This window comes from Drosophila miranda (assembly GCF_003369915.1).
Source record: "Drosophila miranda strain MSH22 chromosome Y unlocalized genomic scaffold, D.miranda_PacBio2.1 Contig_Y2_pilon, whole genome shotgun sequence".
Lineage (NCBI taxonomy): Eukaryota > Metazoa > Arthropoda > Insecta > Diptera > Drosophilidae > Drosophila > Drosophila miranda.
Genome location: NW_022881614.1, coordinates 28,389,477 through 28,408,612, shown reverse-complemented (window position 1 = coordinate 28,408,612; position 19,136 = coordinate 28,389,477). Strand labels below are relative to the sequence as shown.

Here is a 19,136-nt window from a genome sequence, read left to right as displayed (position 1 = left end):
AGGCGCACCTCGACTTCCGCGGCGGTCAGCTTATCGATTTTATTCCCCGCGAAGGATTCGCCAAGCCTGTGCAATCGATCGTATAATGACTGACTTTTACGCTTATACAGATTCAGTCTGGAATCAGCCACCACAATATTTCCGCCCGCGCCTGTATTCGGATCGTTGTCCATGTTAACCGTTGTGCAATTCGACACAACAACGGAAAATGAAATACCGCTTAAGCGACGGTGTATAGACGCGAGAGCGAGAATGCAAGACACGAAAAGTCAAGAACCGTGGCTGCAGCTGCGCAGATAATGAGAGATTCGACGCTTAAAGTACCGGAATTTGTCTATAAATATTCCAGCCGCACTCTCACTGAATTTGCACTTTAAACTGTTTTTCAACGTGCACCCAAATGTAGTTAAACTACCCAACAACAAAATATTGTATAAATAATAAGTGTTTTAACGGAACGCGATTAAGCAATGGTTTTATATCACGTCGGGGGGTCACCAGTGTTTGAGATGCCAAGCTTTTTTGGCACCTATGTGTTTCAAAAATGAAAAGAGATTTCGGGTTAAACTTTATAATTCGTATTTAATCTTGGTGGCTTAGCGGAAGCCGATTGCTTGCTATTGCCAGATAAACCTTATGCGAGATCGATATGCAACCAATGCGCAGAGGGGTTAGCATAGAACTAAACTATAGACGACGGCATTAGATCAAAGTGATTGCCGAAGTGGCGGCAGCAGATCAAAGTAGTTGCCGAAGTGGCGGCGGCAGAGAGCCCCTTTAGCGGGAGAGCGCAGCAGCTCTGCAGAAAGTCAACGTTTTACAACATAGGCGGCTCTCTCTGCTCATACAATAATAATGCTTAAAGTTACGGTTATTCTTCAGCGGCTGGCCCGAACAGGGGGTGTGGCGAAATTTTGAAACAAACTCGTCTCGGTCCGATATATTAGGAGTGTGGATACCAAATTTGGTTGCTCTAGCTTTTGTAGTCTCTGAGATCTAGGCGCTAATGTTTTACTCTAAGCAAATCCGCCTATGCTACGTGTGTGTTAGAGAGAGACAGGGGGAGAAAAAATGAAATTGTTTTCTTGATGCTGGCTATAATAATAATACGATCCAATTCAGATTCCGCAGTCTTAAAGATATGGTCATTTTCTACAACTCTACGTTTTTGGTTTTCTCATATCTTTAAAATTGTGGATGCCACAGATTTTCGTCCTTTGTGGGGGCGGAAGTGGGCGGGGCGAAGTTTTGAAATATTTTTGTATCAGTGACATATCACAGAAGTCTGGATCCAAAACATCGTTGCTCTAGCTCTTATAGTCTTTGAGCACTAGGCGCTGAAGGGGACGGACAGACGGACAGACACAGACGGACGGACGGACAGACAGACAGGGCTCAATCGACTCGGCTATTGATGCTGATCAAGAATATATATACTTTATGGGGTCGGAAACGATTCCTTCTGGACGTTACACACATCCACTTTTACCACAAATCTAATATACCCCAATACTCATTTTGAGTATCGGGTATAAAAACGAGGGGGAACGTTGTGAGTTGCTGCGGACACCGCAACTCTACAGTTATACCCGATACTAAGTCAGTATGGCTCTCCTCCGGCGGACGCCGCTAATCTTAAACGACACGACAAAGAGTGCGTGCGAGAGAGACAGAAAATCAGTCTGAGCGTGACGTCGGGCGCTGCGTAGCCAGTGTAGTCTCTGAGATCTAGGCGCTAATGTCTTACTCTAAGCAAAGCCGGCTATACTACGTGTGGGTTAGAGAGAGACAGGGCGAGAAAAAATGAAATTGTTTTCTTGATGCTGGCTCTAATAATAATACGATCCAATTCAGATTCTGTAGTCTAAAAGATATAGTCATTCTCTACGATTCTGCGTTTTTGTTTTTCTCGTATCGTTAAAATTGTGGATGCCACAGATTTTCGTCTTTTGTGGGGGCGGAAGTGGGCGGGGCGAAGTTTTGAAATATTTTTGTAGCAGTGACATATCACAGAAGTCTGGGTCCAAAACAACGTTGCTCTAGCTCTTATAGTCCTTGAGCACTAAGCGCTGAAGGGGACGGACGGACGGACGGACGGACGGACAGACAGACAGGGCTCAATCGACTCGGCTATTGATGCTGATCAAGAATATATATATTTTATGGGGTCGGAAACGATTCCTTCTGGACGTTACACACATCCACTTTTACCACAAATCTAATATACCCCAATACTCATTTTGAGTATCGGGTATAAAAAACAAACTCTTTAAACAAAACAAATCAAAACAAAACACAAAGAAAGTGAAACTACCAGCTAAACCAGAGAAGGAAGACCCCCAGAAGACCCAGTTAAACAACAAAGAAATTTACGAAGGAAGACCCGTTCGAAGAATTGTCAGCCAAACCTAGAAGGAAGAGCCTAAGAAGGACGACCCCTACCGGATAGTTAGTGAGCGAAAGTTGTAGTACTAAATATATAAGTTCAATTAGGTTTAAGCCCAGCGGTGGTCAAGAATATAAAAACAAACATATAAGAAAAATTTAAGGTGGATCAACTAACTTTAGACTTTGGAAAACTAAACGAGGGGGAACGTTGTGAGTTGCTGCGGACACCGCAACTCTACGGTTATACCCGATACTAAGTCAGTATGGCTCTCCTCCGGCAGACGCCGCTAATATTAAACGACACGACAAAGAGTGCGTGCGAGAGAGACAGAAAATCAGTCTGAGCGTGACGTCGGGCGCTGCGTAGCCACTGCAAATTGATTTGTTCCTATTGGCTATAAAAATGATCTAATCTGATAGATATGGTCATTATCTATGATTCTGCGTTTTTAGTTTTCTCGAATGTGCAATATTGTGGATGCAACAGATTTTCGTCCTTTGTGTGGGCGGAAGGGGGTGGGGCGAATCGTAGAGAATGACCATATCTTTGAGACTGCAGAATCTGAATTGGATCGTATTATTATTATTGCCAGCATCAAGAAAACAATTTCATTTTTTCTCGCCCTGTCTCTCTCTAACACACACGTAGCATAGCCGGCTTTGCTTAGAGTAAAACATTAGCGCCTAGATCTCAGAGACTATAAAAGCAAGAGCAACCAAATTTGGTATCCACACTCCTAATATATCGGACCGAGACGAGTTTGTTTCAAAATTTCGCCACACCCCCTTCCGCCCCCGCAAAGGACGAAAATCTGGGGATATTCAAAAATCTCAGAGACTATTAAGGCTAGAGTAACCAAATTTGGTATCCGCACTCCTGTTAGATCTCACTATAAAACGTATATCTCAATTTCGCCCCACCCCCTTCCGCCCCCACAAAGGACGAAAGTCTGTTGCATTCACAATATTGAGGATAGGAGAAAACTAAAAACGCAGAATCATAGATAAAGACCATATCTATCCCGTTGCTGAATCTGGATCAGATCGGATTATTTTTATAGCCAAAAGGAACAAATCAATTTGCAGTGGCTAAGCAGCGCCCGACGTCACGCTCAGACTGATTTTCTGTCTCTCTCGCACGCACTCTTTGTCGTGTCGTTCAATATTAGCGGCGTCTGCCGGAGGAGAGCCATACTGACTAAGTATCGGGTATAAATGTAGAGTTGCGGTGTACGCAGCAACTCACAACGTTCCCCCTCGTTTGACATATATTTTAGTAAGCATTCACATTTGTATAAAATAGCAACTAAATAACAATAACTAATATGTGTAACACGAAGTATCCAAAGCTAGACATGACCCACCGATATGCGTATAAAAAGTATAAAAGTATAGATCTTTATTCAGTTGAATTTTTCTGAAAATAAAAATGTGAGTACGGGATAAATAATGCTCAGTTGGGCAAGTGCTTCCAATCCGTAAAAACACATATAAGAGTACAGTTTTTTGTTGCAATTTAGAGTTTCGTGGATCCAAACAAACACAAAAACGCCGCTCAATATTCTGTCAGTAAGGTAAAGTACGTGTGTGTGGTGGTTGTAGTTAGTATCAGCATAGCATGAAACCCAGTAACGAAACTAATCTATGAGTATACATTTATTTCAAACCGATCCACATCTAAACGGTTGGGTCCACTGGTTCGGCTTACGGCGTGAAGGTCTCTCGGATCCGCCCTCGATCCTAACGCGACAACAGCTTACCCTAGATACGGCGGACAATAGCAGTGTATGAATTGTGAAGAATGAGAGTGAAGGGTGTAGTTGTTGTTGTGGTGCAGGTTCGAGTGTTGTCCCAATAATGTTGTGTGTTCGAGAGTAGGCATGGTAGAGATGTGCATGGAAGATAATCATATTTTTAATATACACAGATTCATGTTGAGCGTGAGGATCAAGCATAAATACCTTTCTTACCTGTAGGTAATAGTTGGCCAGCACTGTCAGACCTACGCCCAGGCCGATGGCCAGCACATGCGTCAGATAGAAATTGGGCAGAGGTCGGCGCTTGTGCAGCAGGAACGACAGAAACGATCCCTTGCGATCTGAGTACGGGGGATAGCGAGCTCTGCAACAAAAACTTGTATATTACACACTGTGCACCAATTAGCAATGGAAATTGTAAACTTACGAGGCCAACTTCTCACCAAACGCCGACAGATCTTTGCCCAGACACGACTTCTTGTGCGTAAAAGTGTCAAAGCCGTACTTTCCGTGGTAGGAGCCCATGCCGCTCATGCCAACGCCCCCGAAGGGCAGCACATCAACTGTTGATTTGAGCAGAAGCCATATGAGCACTTGTATTTATAAATACCTATTTAGAGCTACCACCAAAGTTATGATTAGTTATCTTAGTTACTCTTACGATTCGATTCGTATCTACACCCAAGCATTAAGTTGTTAAGCAAATTCCAGCCAAAACCAATTTCATTAAACCCAAAGTTAAGCCGAAAACCAAACGCAAACAAAGAGCTTTAGTTCAAATTAACAGAAAAAGAGTGCCGCTGGGTGCTTGTCTTACTGGGTTGTGCTGTTTGTAGCTGTGGTGCTCTTGGTGTTCGTTGTCTACAGTCGAGTGTCAGAAGTGCATAATTTGCAATTCAAAAACTGATTGATTGAGTGGTGCCGCAGACCCCTTTAAATAGAACACAAGTGTCGGGTGTAACTTCCAGCATGGATATACTACTTTACTACCACTAAGATCTCTTATCTATATATATAAATATATATGTACAGTAGCATAGCAAATACCTCCACAATGCATAATAGTTTCGTTGCTGCAGAATCCGCCGCTTGTGGTATTGCTCTTGAACTCTTTAACTAGCTTGTTTGAGTTTGAGAACACGTAAATTACAAGAGTTTTCTCTCTAATTACGGGGAGTAAGGAAGGAGAAGGGAGTAATTGTTAAACAGATTAAGTGACAGTTTTTATAAACATAAGAGTGCAGTTGACGTGTCGACTTCTTCGAGCATCAACCGGGGCTAAAAAAAGAGTAACACATAAAAGACAAACCAAGAAACATTCGCAGTTCTGTTCGAAAGTTTTCTGTCCCCATCTACAGATCTGCGAACAACATCAATGATATGAATACAAAACGAAATGCGGAAAGTTGGATGAAAAGTGTAAGGGGAGCAACGTGTTGGATCGTTAGAGATACTCCTAGCTGCCCGGGCACATCTATCGCCGGGTGGGTTGGGATTGGGTACAACAAAACACGGCAGGGAGCATACAACGAGGGAGCTAAGTATATACAAAAAATATTTATCACCGCCACCAGAGGGAAATAAATTTAAAATACAAATTAAACAAACTCTCAAATACATTTTGAAGCTGGAAATTTTTTGGAAAAAAAATAGGAGACCAAAACCGTAGAGGGAAAGTAAGACCTTGTTGCGGTCTCTTACCGGCATAATGCATTATCGTGTCATTCACGCACATTCCGCCCGATTGTGTGCCGTTTACGAACAGATTTTTAACCTCTGTTTCCGATGTGAAAATATACAGGACAAGTGGACTCTCTCTAAGAGAAAAACATTTCGAACCGGACATTGGTATTGTGATATTGGTGTGTTTTTGTTGTTGTTGGTGTATTGTGGTATTGTGGGAGATGCGAAAGACAAATGAATAGACAGGGACAAGGGACAGTCAGTCCTGACGTGGGACACAGACGGACATACCTGGCATTGATGAACTTGATCGCATCGTAGGCACTCTCCACGGTATAGATGGGCAAGATGGGGCCGAAGATCTCCTCCTCCATAATGGGGTCGTTGGGCTTGACATCGACCAGGATTGTGGGCTCAATGTAACGCTCGCTGGCATCGTACTTACCGCCTACAGCGACGCGTCCCGACTTAATTAGCCCAAGCAGGCGCCTGAAAGGCAACAAGTAGTATCTCAATCAGTCATATTTCGTGTACCATTCTGCTTTCTTCTCACTGGAAATTGCCGCTGTTGATGACACGGCTCAGGTCGGGGCTGCTCTGAATGTTCTCGCCGTACCACTCTTTGAGCACGTCCTTGGCTTCGGCCACGAACTTGTCCTGCATCTCCTTCGAGCAGAGGATGTAGTCGGGGGCAATGCAGGTTTGGCCGCAGTTTATTAGCTTGCCCCACAGGATACGCTTGACAGCTGTGCGCAGCTCCACCGACTTGTCAATGTAGCAAGGACTGGAAGAAGAACAACACGCATGAATCACCCGCCATCCGATGCTGTCCGCGCTGCATGCTCACCTCTTGCCGCCTAGCTCCAGGGTGGTGGGCGTCAGGTGCTGGTTGGCCGCCGCATGAATGATTTTGCCGACGCGGGTGGAGCCCGTGTAGAAGATGTAGTCGAAGCGCTGTTTGAGCAGCTCAGCCGTTTCGCTGGGTCCACCGCAGACCACTGGATAGCAATCCTGAAGCGACGTTGATTAGTATTAGTAAATTAAGTTGGTGTTTGGAATGCTTTGGAACTCACATTGTCGAGATATTTTGGAATGACTTCGGCAATAAACTTGGCGCAGTTGGCGGCGATCTCGCTGGGCTTGATCACCACGCAGTTACCGGCGGCAATGGCAGAGGCCACGGGGACAAGCAGCAACTGCAACGGATAATTCCAAGCACCAATCACTAGCACAACGCCAAAGGGATCGTTATAGATCTGCACATCGTCCATCACATTAATGATCGACTTAGAGGGCTAAAAAGGGGCGAGAGAAATGGTAGAACGATCTAGTAATTCAGAGGCCCTAAGGTCTTAAGTGGATTGGTGCTCACCTTCTCTGCCTTGACCCAATTACTTAGATTGTATAGAATGTGCTTGATGTCGTTCTTCATGAATTCGGTCTCCACGATCAGACTCTCCTGCTTGGGGCGACGCAGATCTGCCTCCAAGGCACTAATAATGTCGCACTCGTTCTCCTCATAGCAACGCAGCAGATTCTCCAGCTGCTTGCGACTGTGAATGCGAAAAGAAGCCATAGCCAAATCCAAAGCCAAAGCCACAAATAATTAGTAGATAAATAAATGATGATGATGTTCCGCGGCAAAATAGCGAAACAAAGACCAAAACAAAATCAATACTCAATCACGATGCACGAGAGGCTCTTGGGAAAGGTCAATGCTGGTTTTAAGGAATGTGCCGAAAAGAAACTGCACACTTTGTTTTTCTTATAACTTCGATGTTTTCGTTCCGATTTCAATTTTAATTTTTTTTAATTTTAGAGAAAAACATTAACTTTCAATTTTGTTAATAAATTTAAAAAAATGTCTAGCCTCTTATTTTTGATCGAACTTTTTGCTTAACACCGCTCATTAAGTTCTGCACACACTCTTTGGTAATCCTACGGGTCGCACGCATCCAGTTCTTATACCCGATACTCAAAATGAGTATTGGGGTATATTAGATTTGTGGTAAAAGTGGATGTGTGTAACGTCCAGAAGGAATCGTTTCCGACCCCATAAAGTATATATATTCTTGATCAGCATCAATAGCCGAGTCGATTGAGCCCTGTATGTCTGTCCGTCTGTCCGTCCGTCCGTCCGTCCGTCCGTCCGTCCGTCCGTCCGTCCGTCCGTCCGTCCCCTTCAGCGCCTAGTGCTCAAAGACTATAAGATCTAGAGCAACGATGTTTTGGATCCAGACTTCTGTGATATGTCACTGCTACAAAAATATTTCAAAACTTAGCCCCGCCCACTTCCGCCCCCACAAAGGACGAAAATCTGTGGCATCCACATTTTTAAAGATACGATAAAACCAAAAACGCAGAATCGTAGAGGATGACTATATGTTCTAGAGTGTAAAATCTCAACTACATCGTATAATTATTATAGCCAGAATCAAGAAAACAATTTCATTCTTTCTCGCTCTGTGTCTCTCTAACACACAGGTTTCATGGTCGGCTTTGCCAATTGCAAAATATGAGTTCAAGGATCTCAGAACCTATAAGAGCCAGAGCAACCAAATTTGGTATCCACACTCCTGTGATATCGGACCGTGATCGTTTCGTGTCCAAATTTTGCCACACCCCTTTCCGCCCCCGGAAAGGACGAAAATCTGGGGCATCCACAAATCTCAGAGACTATTAAGGCTAGAGTAACCAAATTTGGTATCCGCACTTCTGTTAGATCTCACTATAAAACGTATATCTCAGAATTTCGCCCCACCTTTTTCCGCCCCCACAAAGAACGAAAATCTGTTGCATCCACAATATTGCAATTTCGAGAAAACTAAAAACGCAGAATCATAGATAATGACCATATCTATCAGATTGCTGAATCTGGATCAGATCAGATCATTTTTATAGCCAAAAGGAACAAATCAATTTGCACTGGCTACGCAGCACCCGACGTCACGCTCAGACTGATTTTCTGTCTCTCTCGCACGCACTCCTTGTCGTGTCGTTTAATATTAGCGGCGTCTGCCGGAGGAGAGCCATACTGACTTAGTATCGGGTATAACTGTAGAGTTGCGCTCTCCGCAGCAACTCACAACGTTCCCCCTCGTTTTTCATATCTTCCATGTTTTCGGAGAGACTACCATCCTTCTTTAAATTTCTTTTAACTAATGCCCAATATCGCTCAATTGGCCGGAGCTCTGGGCAATTTGGTGGGTTCTCCTCTTTTGACACGAAATTGATGCCTTTTGAGTCAAGTAGCGCTAAAGTTGAGCGGGCATAGTGCGCGGACGCCAGATCTGGACAAAATATTCTTGACACATTGTGTTTTTCATAAAAAGGTATAAGACGCTTTTTCAAACACTCCTTCATGTACACATCGGCGTTGATTGTCCCTTTTGTGAAAAAAGCACTGGTTCTTAGGCCACAGGTGCAAATGGCCTGCCATATTAGCACTTTCTCCCCAAATTTATCGACTTGAATTGTTGACACCGACTCGTCAACAGTTCCACCAATTCGAGTCCAATTTGACATAAGTTTCGTCGTCCATAATAACGCATTGAACTGCATCATTGAGCAAGCGATCATAAAGCTTTCGCACTCTCGTTTTGCCGACTTCTACTTGTCGCAGACTTTTTTTCGGAACTTTTTGTTTTTTGTATGTCTTTAAATTATGGCGTTGCTTTATTCTTTGAACCATACTCATACTTGTTCGCGCTTTTTTTGCCAATTCTCGAACGGACATCGTGTTATGTTTGTGGATTAAGGCTAATACTTTTTCATCAATATTTTGATCCCTTGGACCCTTTTTTCTCCCAGTTTTTGGTAAATATTTTAAAGAACATGTCTCTCCAAACTTAATTATAATATTTTTAACACTATTAACACTAACTTTGTAGCGTTTAGCTAATTGTCTGTAAGACACACCTTTTTCTGTGCAATAATTGTGCACAATTTTTTTGCGAACTTGCTCTTCAATTCGAGGTATCGTTGAAACTGATAAGCGAATAGTGAAAAAGGAACATGCAAACAACGCAGAATTTCTCAGCTTTCTAACGGTGCATCGAACGGCATGATCGAAAGCTCGCACTGAGAGAAATTGACGATTGTAAGTGTGCAGTTTCTTTTCGGCACATTCCTTATTGGCAGTTATGAAATATTCTACGCTAGCCAGTGAGTCAACCCAAATGGAAGGAAATGTGGGACCGGACGGGACTGAGGTGTGCAGCGATTAGAACTGTAAAACCGGCTTGAGAACCAGACTCAAACCCGATCCAATTGAACAGGTACCTAACCATTTGGTTATGACAAACATAAAGCCATAGTCGGATATCCAAAACAATATGTTCGAGCCATCGCCGTGAATATAAATAAAGCAATTAGCGGAGCGCACTGATGTGATCGGTGCTCGACTGGGCTCGGGACGACTGATGACCAGTCTAGTGTTTCGTTTTGGAATTATGAAGAAAATGTACATATTTAAATATAATCAAAGCAAGAGTAGAGAATCAAAGCCGAAGTAGAAGTTGAGTTGCCAAAGGCGAAAACGTTCATAGAACGTGTTCATTTGTTCGGAGCGGAGCTTCGGAAAGATCATGAAATTAAATGGCCAGGCCAGCAGCCTTGGGCGCAGATTCTTCCGCACTTCCGTTTCACACTTGGCAATTCAAAACTATAGGCATATCGCCTGTTCTTCGTGTGTCTTTTGCTTCTTATATTTTGCTCGTTTATTAACATATCCATAAATGTGTGTGTTTTGCCTGTCTGTGTGTGCGTATGTTCGTGTGACTATTGTGGACCGAACTGCTCGCGAACTGTACATATATTAGTAATTATTCCAGTTACAAGCCCAGCCAGATAGAAAAACAAGTTCAGGGTTACCTAATTGCATTCAAAGTACAGCCCACACCATCCAACCACTTTCCGAAGTCAAAGTTCGAATTAAACAGTCCGAGGAGTCGTGGGGGACATTAATATTAATGCATATCAGAAAGTACAAGTCTGTAGACTTTGCTCGCGTTTCAGAATATAACTATACTATCTATCTACACTTCTTATCAGCCAAAGAATGGGTGGGGTGGGGGTGGTGCGTCCCAAAGTTCAGAGCTCTCCTTTCTCGGCGGATCAGTTCAGTATACATGTACATAGATACCCAGCTTGCACAGCTAAGAAACCATCCGTACTAAAAAGCATAGCAATTACTGCGTTGCTGAAACCGAATATCTGTAACGTAATAGCAATAATAACAGCCCCAGCTGGTGGTGTAAACATAAACAGCTTCAGCTTGGACGCCAGGTTTTCCTTCAGCTTCGGCTACAGATTCCGATTCAACTTACCGAAAGCTTACGTTCCTGGTCTTGCCGCTGGCGAATGCGAGGCGGGCGCGTTGCAACGTCTGGTCGTAGTTGTTGTTGTTCATCGTAGTTGGTGTTTTGTGTGGAATGGGGATTGGATTGGATTCGGCGGCGGCGTTGTTGGTTTTTCACATTCGTAATAACCGAGTGTTGAGAGCATGCAACACGCATACAGAGGGGAGATAACGACGACGACGACGAAAACAAAAAATTCAAAATAAAAATAAAATCAAACACAATGGGGAATAATGTTTGTTACGTGCACAATGTTCGTTTGTGTGTTAATAATTGTTATATATTTTTCTTATTCGCTGTGCACTGGAACACTCACATCGTCGAAATTGGCCATTATGTCGGACTCGGACTGAAACAGTGATGTAGATGCGGGTGTGGGGACGCTGGGGGATTCGCTTTCAGTTTCTGGTTCTGCGAGGTGGAAGAGAGGGAGACACACAAAAACATAAGCAACACTTTGTTTGATTTTTGCACATTCACTCCACTCCGACTGTTTAGTTTTTTTTTTTTATTTGCTGCTACAGTTTAGACTTTTCACGAAAACATGCACGCCGAATAATCACGGAGTGTCCACACTAGCTAGCTGTGTTTACTGTTGTTAACGCTTCGCAAGTTTGGGCCCCAATAATACAGTAATAAGTTTAAAAAAGCTTAGTAAAAGCTGAAGGCGGTCCGATAAGTTATCGAATTAACGCAGGGCTGCATAGCGCACAGCTGTTATAGCTGTATGACATGCAGCTGGTCTTAAACGATGAAGCTGTACCACTATACACTATACCACTATACTGTATACAGTATACTGTATGCCTAGTGTCCCAGCATAACTGGAAAAACAAGCTGCCACATATATCTCCTGATTCTCGCTGCATATTTTTCCCATATGGCTGGCTCTGTGCTTCTAGTTAATCAGTGAGCTATTTCAATCGAATGATTCGATAGACGCTTTTCCAACGGTTGTAATTTAATTTACATAGGGTTCAAAAAATGAATGGAATGCCTTTCTACATTCTTACCCGAATATTCGATTGTGAGACGGTTGCTATTTTCAGAACTCATTATTTGTTTTGTTTAGACAGTTTTTCTGTTCAAATTGACTTTGGACCTGCGTTGCTTACACGTCTACTTAAACATATTTCGCTCGCAAAAACGGCTGAAACGTTACTATCGCAGTCGGAAGGGAACATCTTTGCACTGTTTTCTGAAAACACTTGTTTATATCACTGTTTAATTATCGGTCAATCTAGAAACACACCTTTCCAAAAGAAATGCCGGCAGCTACTGAATGTACTGTTCTTCTAAAGTTCATAAATATACTCGACAACAGACTTTTATCAGCAAATACTTTTCATGTATGTATGTGTGTACTTTTTTTGTCGGATTTTGAGCTGATAACAACTAATCGGTCTGTATGTACTACTAAACATGTTCAAAAAATTAAAACTTTATTCTGGGTCATAATTAGATCCATCTACTATGTGGTATGGGGATTAAGGCGATTAAGAACAGACCTGTTAGATTGTTTAGTATTGTTAGATTGTTTAGTATTATAACTCTACAATTTGTTACACTTGGCTTGTTTCCCAGAGGGCAATGCCGGCTAGCTGTCGACCCCAGGGCTGGGTAGTTCCCCTTGCCCGCCAAATGTAGACAAAAAAGGAGACATACTACTTCTCGGGACATCAAAACTAACAACAACCTAACAACAACAAAGAAAATCATAAACAGACGGCTATCAAGTGGGTGAAGCTTGGGTGTTATCACTTCGCGCGCCCGCCCTACCTGTGACCAAACACAACGTTCATTTTGGCCACCCTCTGCTGGAACGGTAACGGCTGGCCTAATCCATGGCTTACGCCCCGCGTCCTCCCTCTATTTTAAATTTAATGCATCATGCTTCAATATATATCCAAGCTTTAATAATCGTAAATTGACAATTTCATCTTTCTCATTAATAAATAGCTATACTCAAAATTATCACTAACCACTAAGAAACACCAAAACGTTCGACACACAGGCAAACAAGGGAATAACTGCTGAAATTTCGTTCAACCAACAGGGATACCCTCACCCATACGTAATGGAATATGTGTAGATGAGTGGATCCAGTTTTACGGGAGTTAATTTAACTCGGGCCCCTACGGAGACTTAACCTACCAAGAGCTCTTGTTAAGGGTCCCCGGGACATAAGCAATAAACAATATTTTTCCACAAATCGCTCGACCAAATACGGTGGACTGATGGGACCCCCGCGTCACCCACTAAGGGTTAATCTTCTGGCACTGAACAGCTGATCGCAGATTTAGGTTCGTGAAAGGTGTTGGTGTTTTTACATATTTTTTTTCAATGTACGTTAAACGGTTTAAGCTAATACTAATTACTAAATAAAGGACAACACACGGAACAAAATAACATTTAATGTGGAACGTTGTTTGGAGTGCGGATTATGTTTTTTTTCTTTAAGTTCAAACGACATGGGCGATCGCTGGCCGTGGCCGGTCAGCCCTAAATTTATATAGGTCCGTGTATACGTGTGCGCGTGTGTGTGTGTGTGAATAGGGTTTCGGGGTTGTTACTTGGTGAATGAGACCAAACGTGTGGCACGCACTGGAAGGCGATGCAACGATCGTGCGGTGTGGCTAGAAACGCCCCGGGAGCTAAATCGTTCTCTTTCACCCCCCCCCCTCCCACCTCCCGCGCTACTTGGCTCACACACGCGCAACTGGAACGAACTCACTCAGGTTCCGTTGGGCAGTCTTCTTCTCTGCAGTCGACTTTCTCGAACTCCAGTGTCCCTCTCCAGGAAACCTTCTGGCCCGGTTCTGGTGGCTATATTCCTTGCCGGTTCAAACTTTCTGTTTTAAGCACAAAATTTCCAATTTCGACGTTACTCCGTCCACGCTCCACGATTTCTATAATCCAATCCACGTTTTCTAATATTTTCACTCCTATTTATCCCTTTTTCCCTTACTAATACATATAACTAATCCTATTCTCTTCCTTATATCCCCAGTGACGGCTCCAGCTCCCCCCGATGTCCCAATACACCATCGAGCCTCCCTGGACTTCCGCTAGATGGCGCGTCGCCCTCAGGTGGGACTGGAACACCACCACGAGTATGTCGTCAGTCCCAGGAGGGACAACATACGCGTGGGCATGCCCGTCTTCCAGATACGCCCGAATCGCGCTGAGTACTGTGCGATTCACGCGTTCGGCTGCGTTACTCTGCGGAGAATACACTGGCGTCCTCATATGAGTGACTGCGAATGCATCGGTCATCTCCTTAAAAGTTTTCGAGACGAACTGAGCCCCATTGTCCGAGTGAATCATCTCCGGCACTCCAAACTTGTAAAACACCTCGTGAAGGAGGAATCTTACAACTTCCTTTGCTGTGGCCTTGGTCATGGTCTTTAGGAATGTGAACTTAGAGAACTGGTCAACTACAATAAATATCCACGCCTGACCGTTCTTTGACCGCGGATACTTGCCCAAAAAATCAATATAAAGTTTTTGGAACGGGCGCTCAGTGACCACTTCTTGCCCCATCCCGACCTGCATCCGATAATTCGGCGCTTTCGACTCCTTGCACACGGTGCACCGTCGTATATAATCCCGCACCTCTATCGCCATGTTCGTCCAGTAAAACTGCCTACGCAATAAGTGCAAGGTTTTCGCGATTCCTCCGTGCGCTGTCTTCTCTTCCGAATGTGCTTTGTCTCGAACTCGGAACCCACAATTTCCAGACGGCGCTTGAATATCATGCCGTCAACAATCTGGAGATCAGGTAAGCGGTCTTGGTTCTCTGTTATTTCCTTCCTTAACTCCTGATATTCTCCAGATTCAAACTCCACCGTTTCAAAACCCAGGATACTACTCGGATCCACTTCCAGCTCTTCAATACTGCGTGACAATGTATCTGCCACTACATTGTCCGCTCCTTTCCGGTGTTCTATGCCGAAATCGAAGGCCTGCAGTTGAAGGGACCAACGAGCTAAGCGACCATCCAGGTTCTTCATGGTCATGAGCCATTTGAGACTGGCGTGGTCAGTTATGACTGTAAACGGCATAAGCTCTACGTACGGACGGAACTTAAGGATCGCCATGAGGGCTGCCAGACACTCTTTCTCTGTCACCGAGTAATTTTTTTGGTGGCAATTCAGTTTGGCAGAGAAAAACGCTATGGGCCTCTCGTTCTGCTCGTCATCCCTTTGGAAGAGTACGGCTCCTACTCCATAATGTGAGGCGTCGCACTGTATGTAGAAGTGCCGCTTGAAATCCGCGTGTACCAGGACTGGTGCCGAGGTGAGTGCAGCTTTTAGCTCCCCCATGGCTCGTTTTGCCTCCTCCGTCAATTTAAACTTTCCATTTCCCGACTTTTTCAGGGAGTCTGTGAGCGGACCGGCCATCTCAGCATAGTTTTTCATAAAGCGCCGGTACCAGCCCGCAGTTCCCAGGAAACTACGCAATTCTCGAACAGATCGCGGCTCGGGAATGCGCAAAATGGCCGACACACGATCCGGATCCATCTTCAGCACTCCTCCTCCCACTATAAATCCCAGGTATTTAATGTTTTTATAGCAAAAATGAGATTTGCTCAGCCCTATCGTTAAATTTGCTTCTCGTAGAAGCTCGGCAACCTGTCGCAGAATCTTCACGTGCGTTTGGAAGTCCTCAGCAAGCCGTCGAGATACGCATAGACGTTTGAACGCATCTCAACCGGAATCACCTTATCGACCAGTCTACATAGGCGTTGTGCGGCGTTGCAGAGGCCAAAGGGCATCATACGGAACTGGTACAGAGGCCGTCCCGGCACCGTGAACGCCGTATTTGGTCGACTCTGCTCGTCCAGCTCGATTTGCCAAAAAGCGAATTTTAAGTCGACGCTGGAGATATATATCGTCTGATCGAGACGCGACAAAATCCCCTCGATGCTAGGAAGTGGGTAAGCGTCCTTGATGGTTACTTTGTTGAGCTTTCGGGCATCGAGGCAGAAACGATTTTTGCCCGGCCTTCGCACTACGGTGGTACGGTTGCTCCACGGACTATCACTGTACTCGATGACTCCCAAAGCCAACATTTTGTCCACCTCACCACACACCACTTCCTGCATCGCTGGCGACAGCGGGTAATGTCGATCCTTCACAGGCTCGGCCTTCTCCACCAACTGAATTTTGTGAGTCTCGCTCGACGTCCTCCCCAGGCTTCGAAAGTCAGAAACTCTGCCTTCACCTGATCCAAGGCTGCCCTTTGCTCCTCTGACAACTCCCATTCTTCCTGCACTATCTCCTTCTCCGGGCCTTCCACATAGTGAGCGACTTGATCAGCCAGCACTTCTTCCACTAATCTGTGAGATGCCCCTACTGGACCTTCTCCCATCACCTCAGGAGCCAATGAGAATACCCGCCAAAAGTCTACCCCCAAGTAAATTTCCTGTTCCAAGAAAGGGCATACGAAAAACGTTAATCTTTTTACCTCTCCCTTGTATTTCACCGGTAATTCTACTCGGCCAACGATTGCGCGATTTTCCCCATTCGCTACCTTCCCTATAGAAGAATATCGACGAGCCTCCACGCCCAGCTTCTCCAGGAATTCCTGACCATTACACCCTAGCATGCTGTGTGTAGCGCCTGAATCCAACAGGCCTCGCACGGACTCGCCCATTATAGAGATTTCTGCGAAAACTCTCGGGTCTTTCTTGCACCAACGCTTTACTGAAGCAATCACCTGCCTCCTCATAGCTCGCCTTTGCTTAAAACGGGATCTCGCCTTTCTCACCCGCACCGACAGTGCTCGCATACCATCCACTCGTAGTTCAGAAAATATTCTATTTCTGGTTTCTAAATAATTTCTTAAGCGCTCTTCATATGATAAGTTCCTTAACCTAACATGCAATTTACGTCTATCTAATTCATTTTTATTTTCTTCTACTTTCTCTGCGCAGGCCCCTTCTGTGAGCGTGATTCGCCTGCTTGGATCGCACCCCTCTTCACGTTTCCCGCGCAATTCGGACAGGTTGGACAATATGCATCGGGATTTCCACAACGGAAGCGGAAGATTCGCCTCTCCGATGCCATACAGTCCCTAAAGCCATGATCGGTCTGCCCGCAGTTCCAGCAAATCAACTTCTGTGGAACACGCTGTGTCACTTGCGCTTCCTCAATGACCTCTGCCTCTTCATCGCCAATCGACCGATCCTGCGCGACCTCGCTGACGTTCGCATTCGGCCCGCGACCATAGTTTGTGGCTTTGGGTGCTCCTCGCCACGAAGATCGAGCCTTCCTCTTCAGATGTGCCTCTATTTCCACGCACTCATCCCGCAGTTGGTCTAAGGAATAAACCCGTAAGCCGTAGACGAAACTCGCTATCTCATCTGTGAGTGCCTTTTTGACGATTTTTACCATCTCCTTTTCAGGTGGTGGCATCTCCAACCTCGACGCGAGCTTTCTCATGACATGGAAAAAGTCTTCCACACTCTCGTTTGACCGCTGCATTCTTTCTCGCAGTTCTCTCATGCGGTCGAACTCGGACGCCGTGCCTCGGAAACGAGCAATTAAGTCGCCCCTTAGTTCCTGCCAAACACCACCGCCATGATCACGGATGTACTGTCAGTACCATTCCCGCGCGTTTCCTGTAACCAGGTGATGAAATCCCTTTAGAACTTCATCCCACGGACAGCGGCATTCAATTCGGAACACAAAATCCTCGACTGTCATTTTGTTGCTGTCTCCGTCGAACGTCACGTCCCATTTTTCGACTCGGCCCCACCGTGGCCAAGGTCTATAACCCGGGGGATTTGGATGAGGATCTTCTCGAGGCATCCCACCAGCTCTCCTACCCTCGCCCTCGGGTTTCGCCAATTTCGCGCTTGATGCCCACCCCGTTGATGCTGCTCACTGGATGCGGTCGGTCCTACTCCTGAAGACGGTTCCGGACCAATACCACCTCGCCCCGAGCGAGCCAAAAATGGTTTTGGTGGCGGAATCGGCGCATCAGTCGTGCTAGACGGCTTCCTTTTCGGGATTGCTCCTCGATACTCCTGCTCGTGGTGAACCTCCTCCCGCTGCGGTTCCTTCTGCTGCTGCAGCTGTCTAACCGGCTGGAGTACCTCGTTGAGTTGGTGCATCATCTCGATAAACCCCTTACGCAACTCCTCCTGCAACACCCGACTAATCGAGTCAGTGTTCGCTGCCCTGTGTGTCGCATGAGCCTGAGCCAACGATACGTTGACTGCTGATGCCAGTTCGGAAGTAAGCGTGGGTGTAGGATCGGACATTGGCCATTCTTCTGACCTGGCCTGGACCGGTGTTCTTGGCAACCCACCCACCGCTCCAAGTTCCTCCCGATCTTGATCAAACATCGCCCCTGACACTTCTCCTATCTGGTCCACTGTTTTGTTTACGCGTGATCGCGTATGATACTGTCGACTACCCCCTTCTTGTGGCATCTGCACCGAGCAACACCAATATTACAAAAAAAAAGGGAAACTCCTAAACTAAGATAATATATATAAATAAAGAAATAAAGACCCAAAGAAATAACTAGTAAGAATAAATAACACCACGCTTCGGACCAATAGATACTCCGATAAATAAATAAATAAATACCGATATAAATATTGCGCCAACTAGCGCCGTTAACGAGATATATGCAATTAAATATTTGAATAAATAAATAATAACATACATGTATATTCGATCGACACCTAAGACACTCAAACTTCAAACACATTCAACACAACACAAAACCTAACAACAAAAATTCCTAACAGTTCTTCTTCTTCTTACCAGATTCATTAAGAGGGGGACACGTGACTAGCCGGGACCAGCAACCGCTCCAGTTTCTGCGCTCCACTTGACAGTCGCCCTACGGATATCCTACAATTACGAACACCACCTTTGTGTGGCCTGTCATCTACTCTAGTCATCGCTCTAAGCGATGGCCGATAAACGAG

General features: G+C 45.0%; 1 protein-coding gene across 9 annotated transcripts in view; it reads right to left on the bottom strand.

Moving 5' to 3' along the window:
• Positions 1–3,648: 3,648 nt before the first annotated feature.
• Positions 3,649–19,136, bottom strand: part of LOC117185684 (aldehyde dehydrogenase, dimeric NADP-preferring-like) — a 30,119-nt gene continuing 14,631 nt past the window's right edge. The window contains exons 1-12 of one of the 9 annotated variants that reach the window (XM_033397111.1): positions 12,202–12,259; positions 11,505–11,599; positions 11,156–11,214; positions 7,201–7,381; positions 6,902–7,123; positions 6,676–6,839; positions 6,382–6,612; positions 6,120–6,317; positions 5,847–5,962; positions 4,573–4,708; positions 4,350–4,509; positions 3,813–4,149 (exon numbers count right to left, since the gene is read on the bottom strand). In XM_033397111.1, the coding sequence (XP_033253002.1) occupies positions 4,129–4,149; positions 4,350–4,509; positions 4,573–4,708; positions 5,847–5,962; positions 6,120–6,317; positions 6,382–6,612; positions 6,676–6,839; positions 6,902–7,123; positions 7,201–7,381; positions 11,156–11,214; positions 11,505–11,599; positions 12,202–12,244 (1,626 nt within the window). In that variant the 5' untranslated portion in view covers positions 12,245–12,259 and the 3' untranslated portion in view covers positions 3,813–4,128. The other 8 variants (XM_033397113.1, XM_033397109.1, XM_033397110.1 and 5 more) reach the window with 8 other exon arrangements.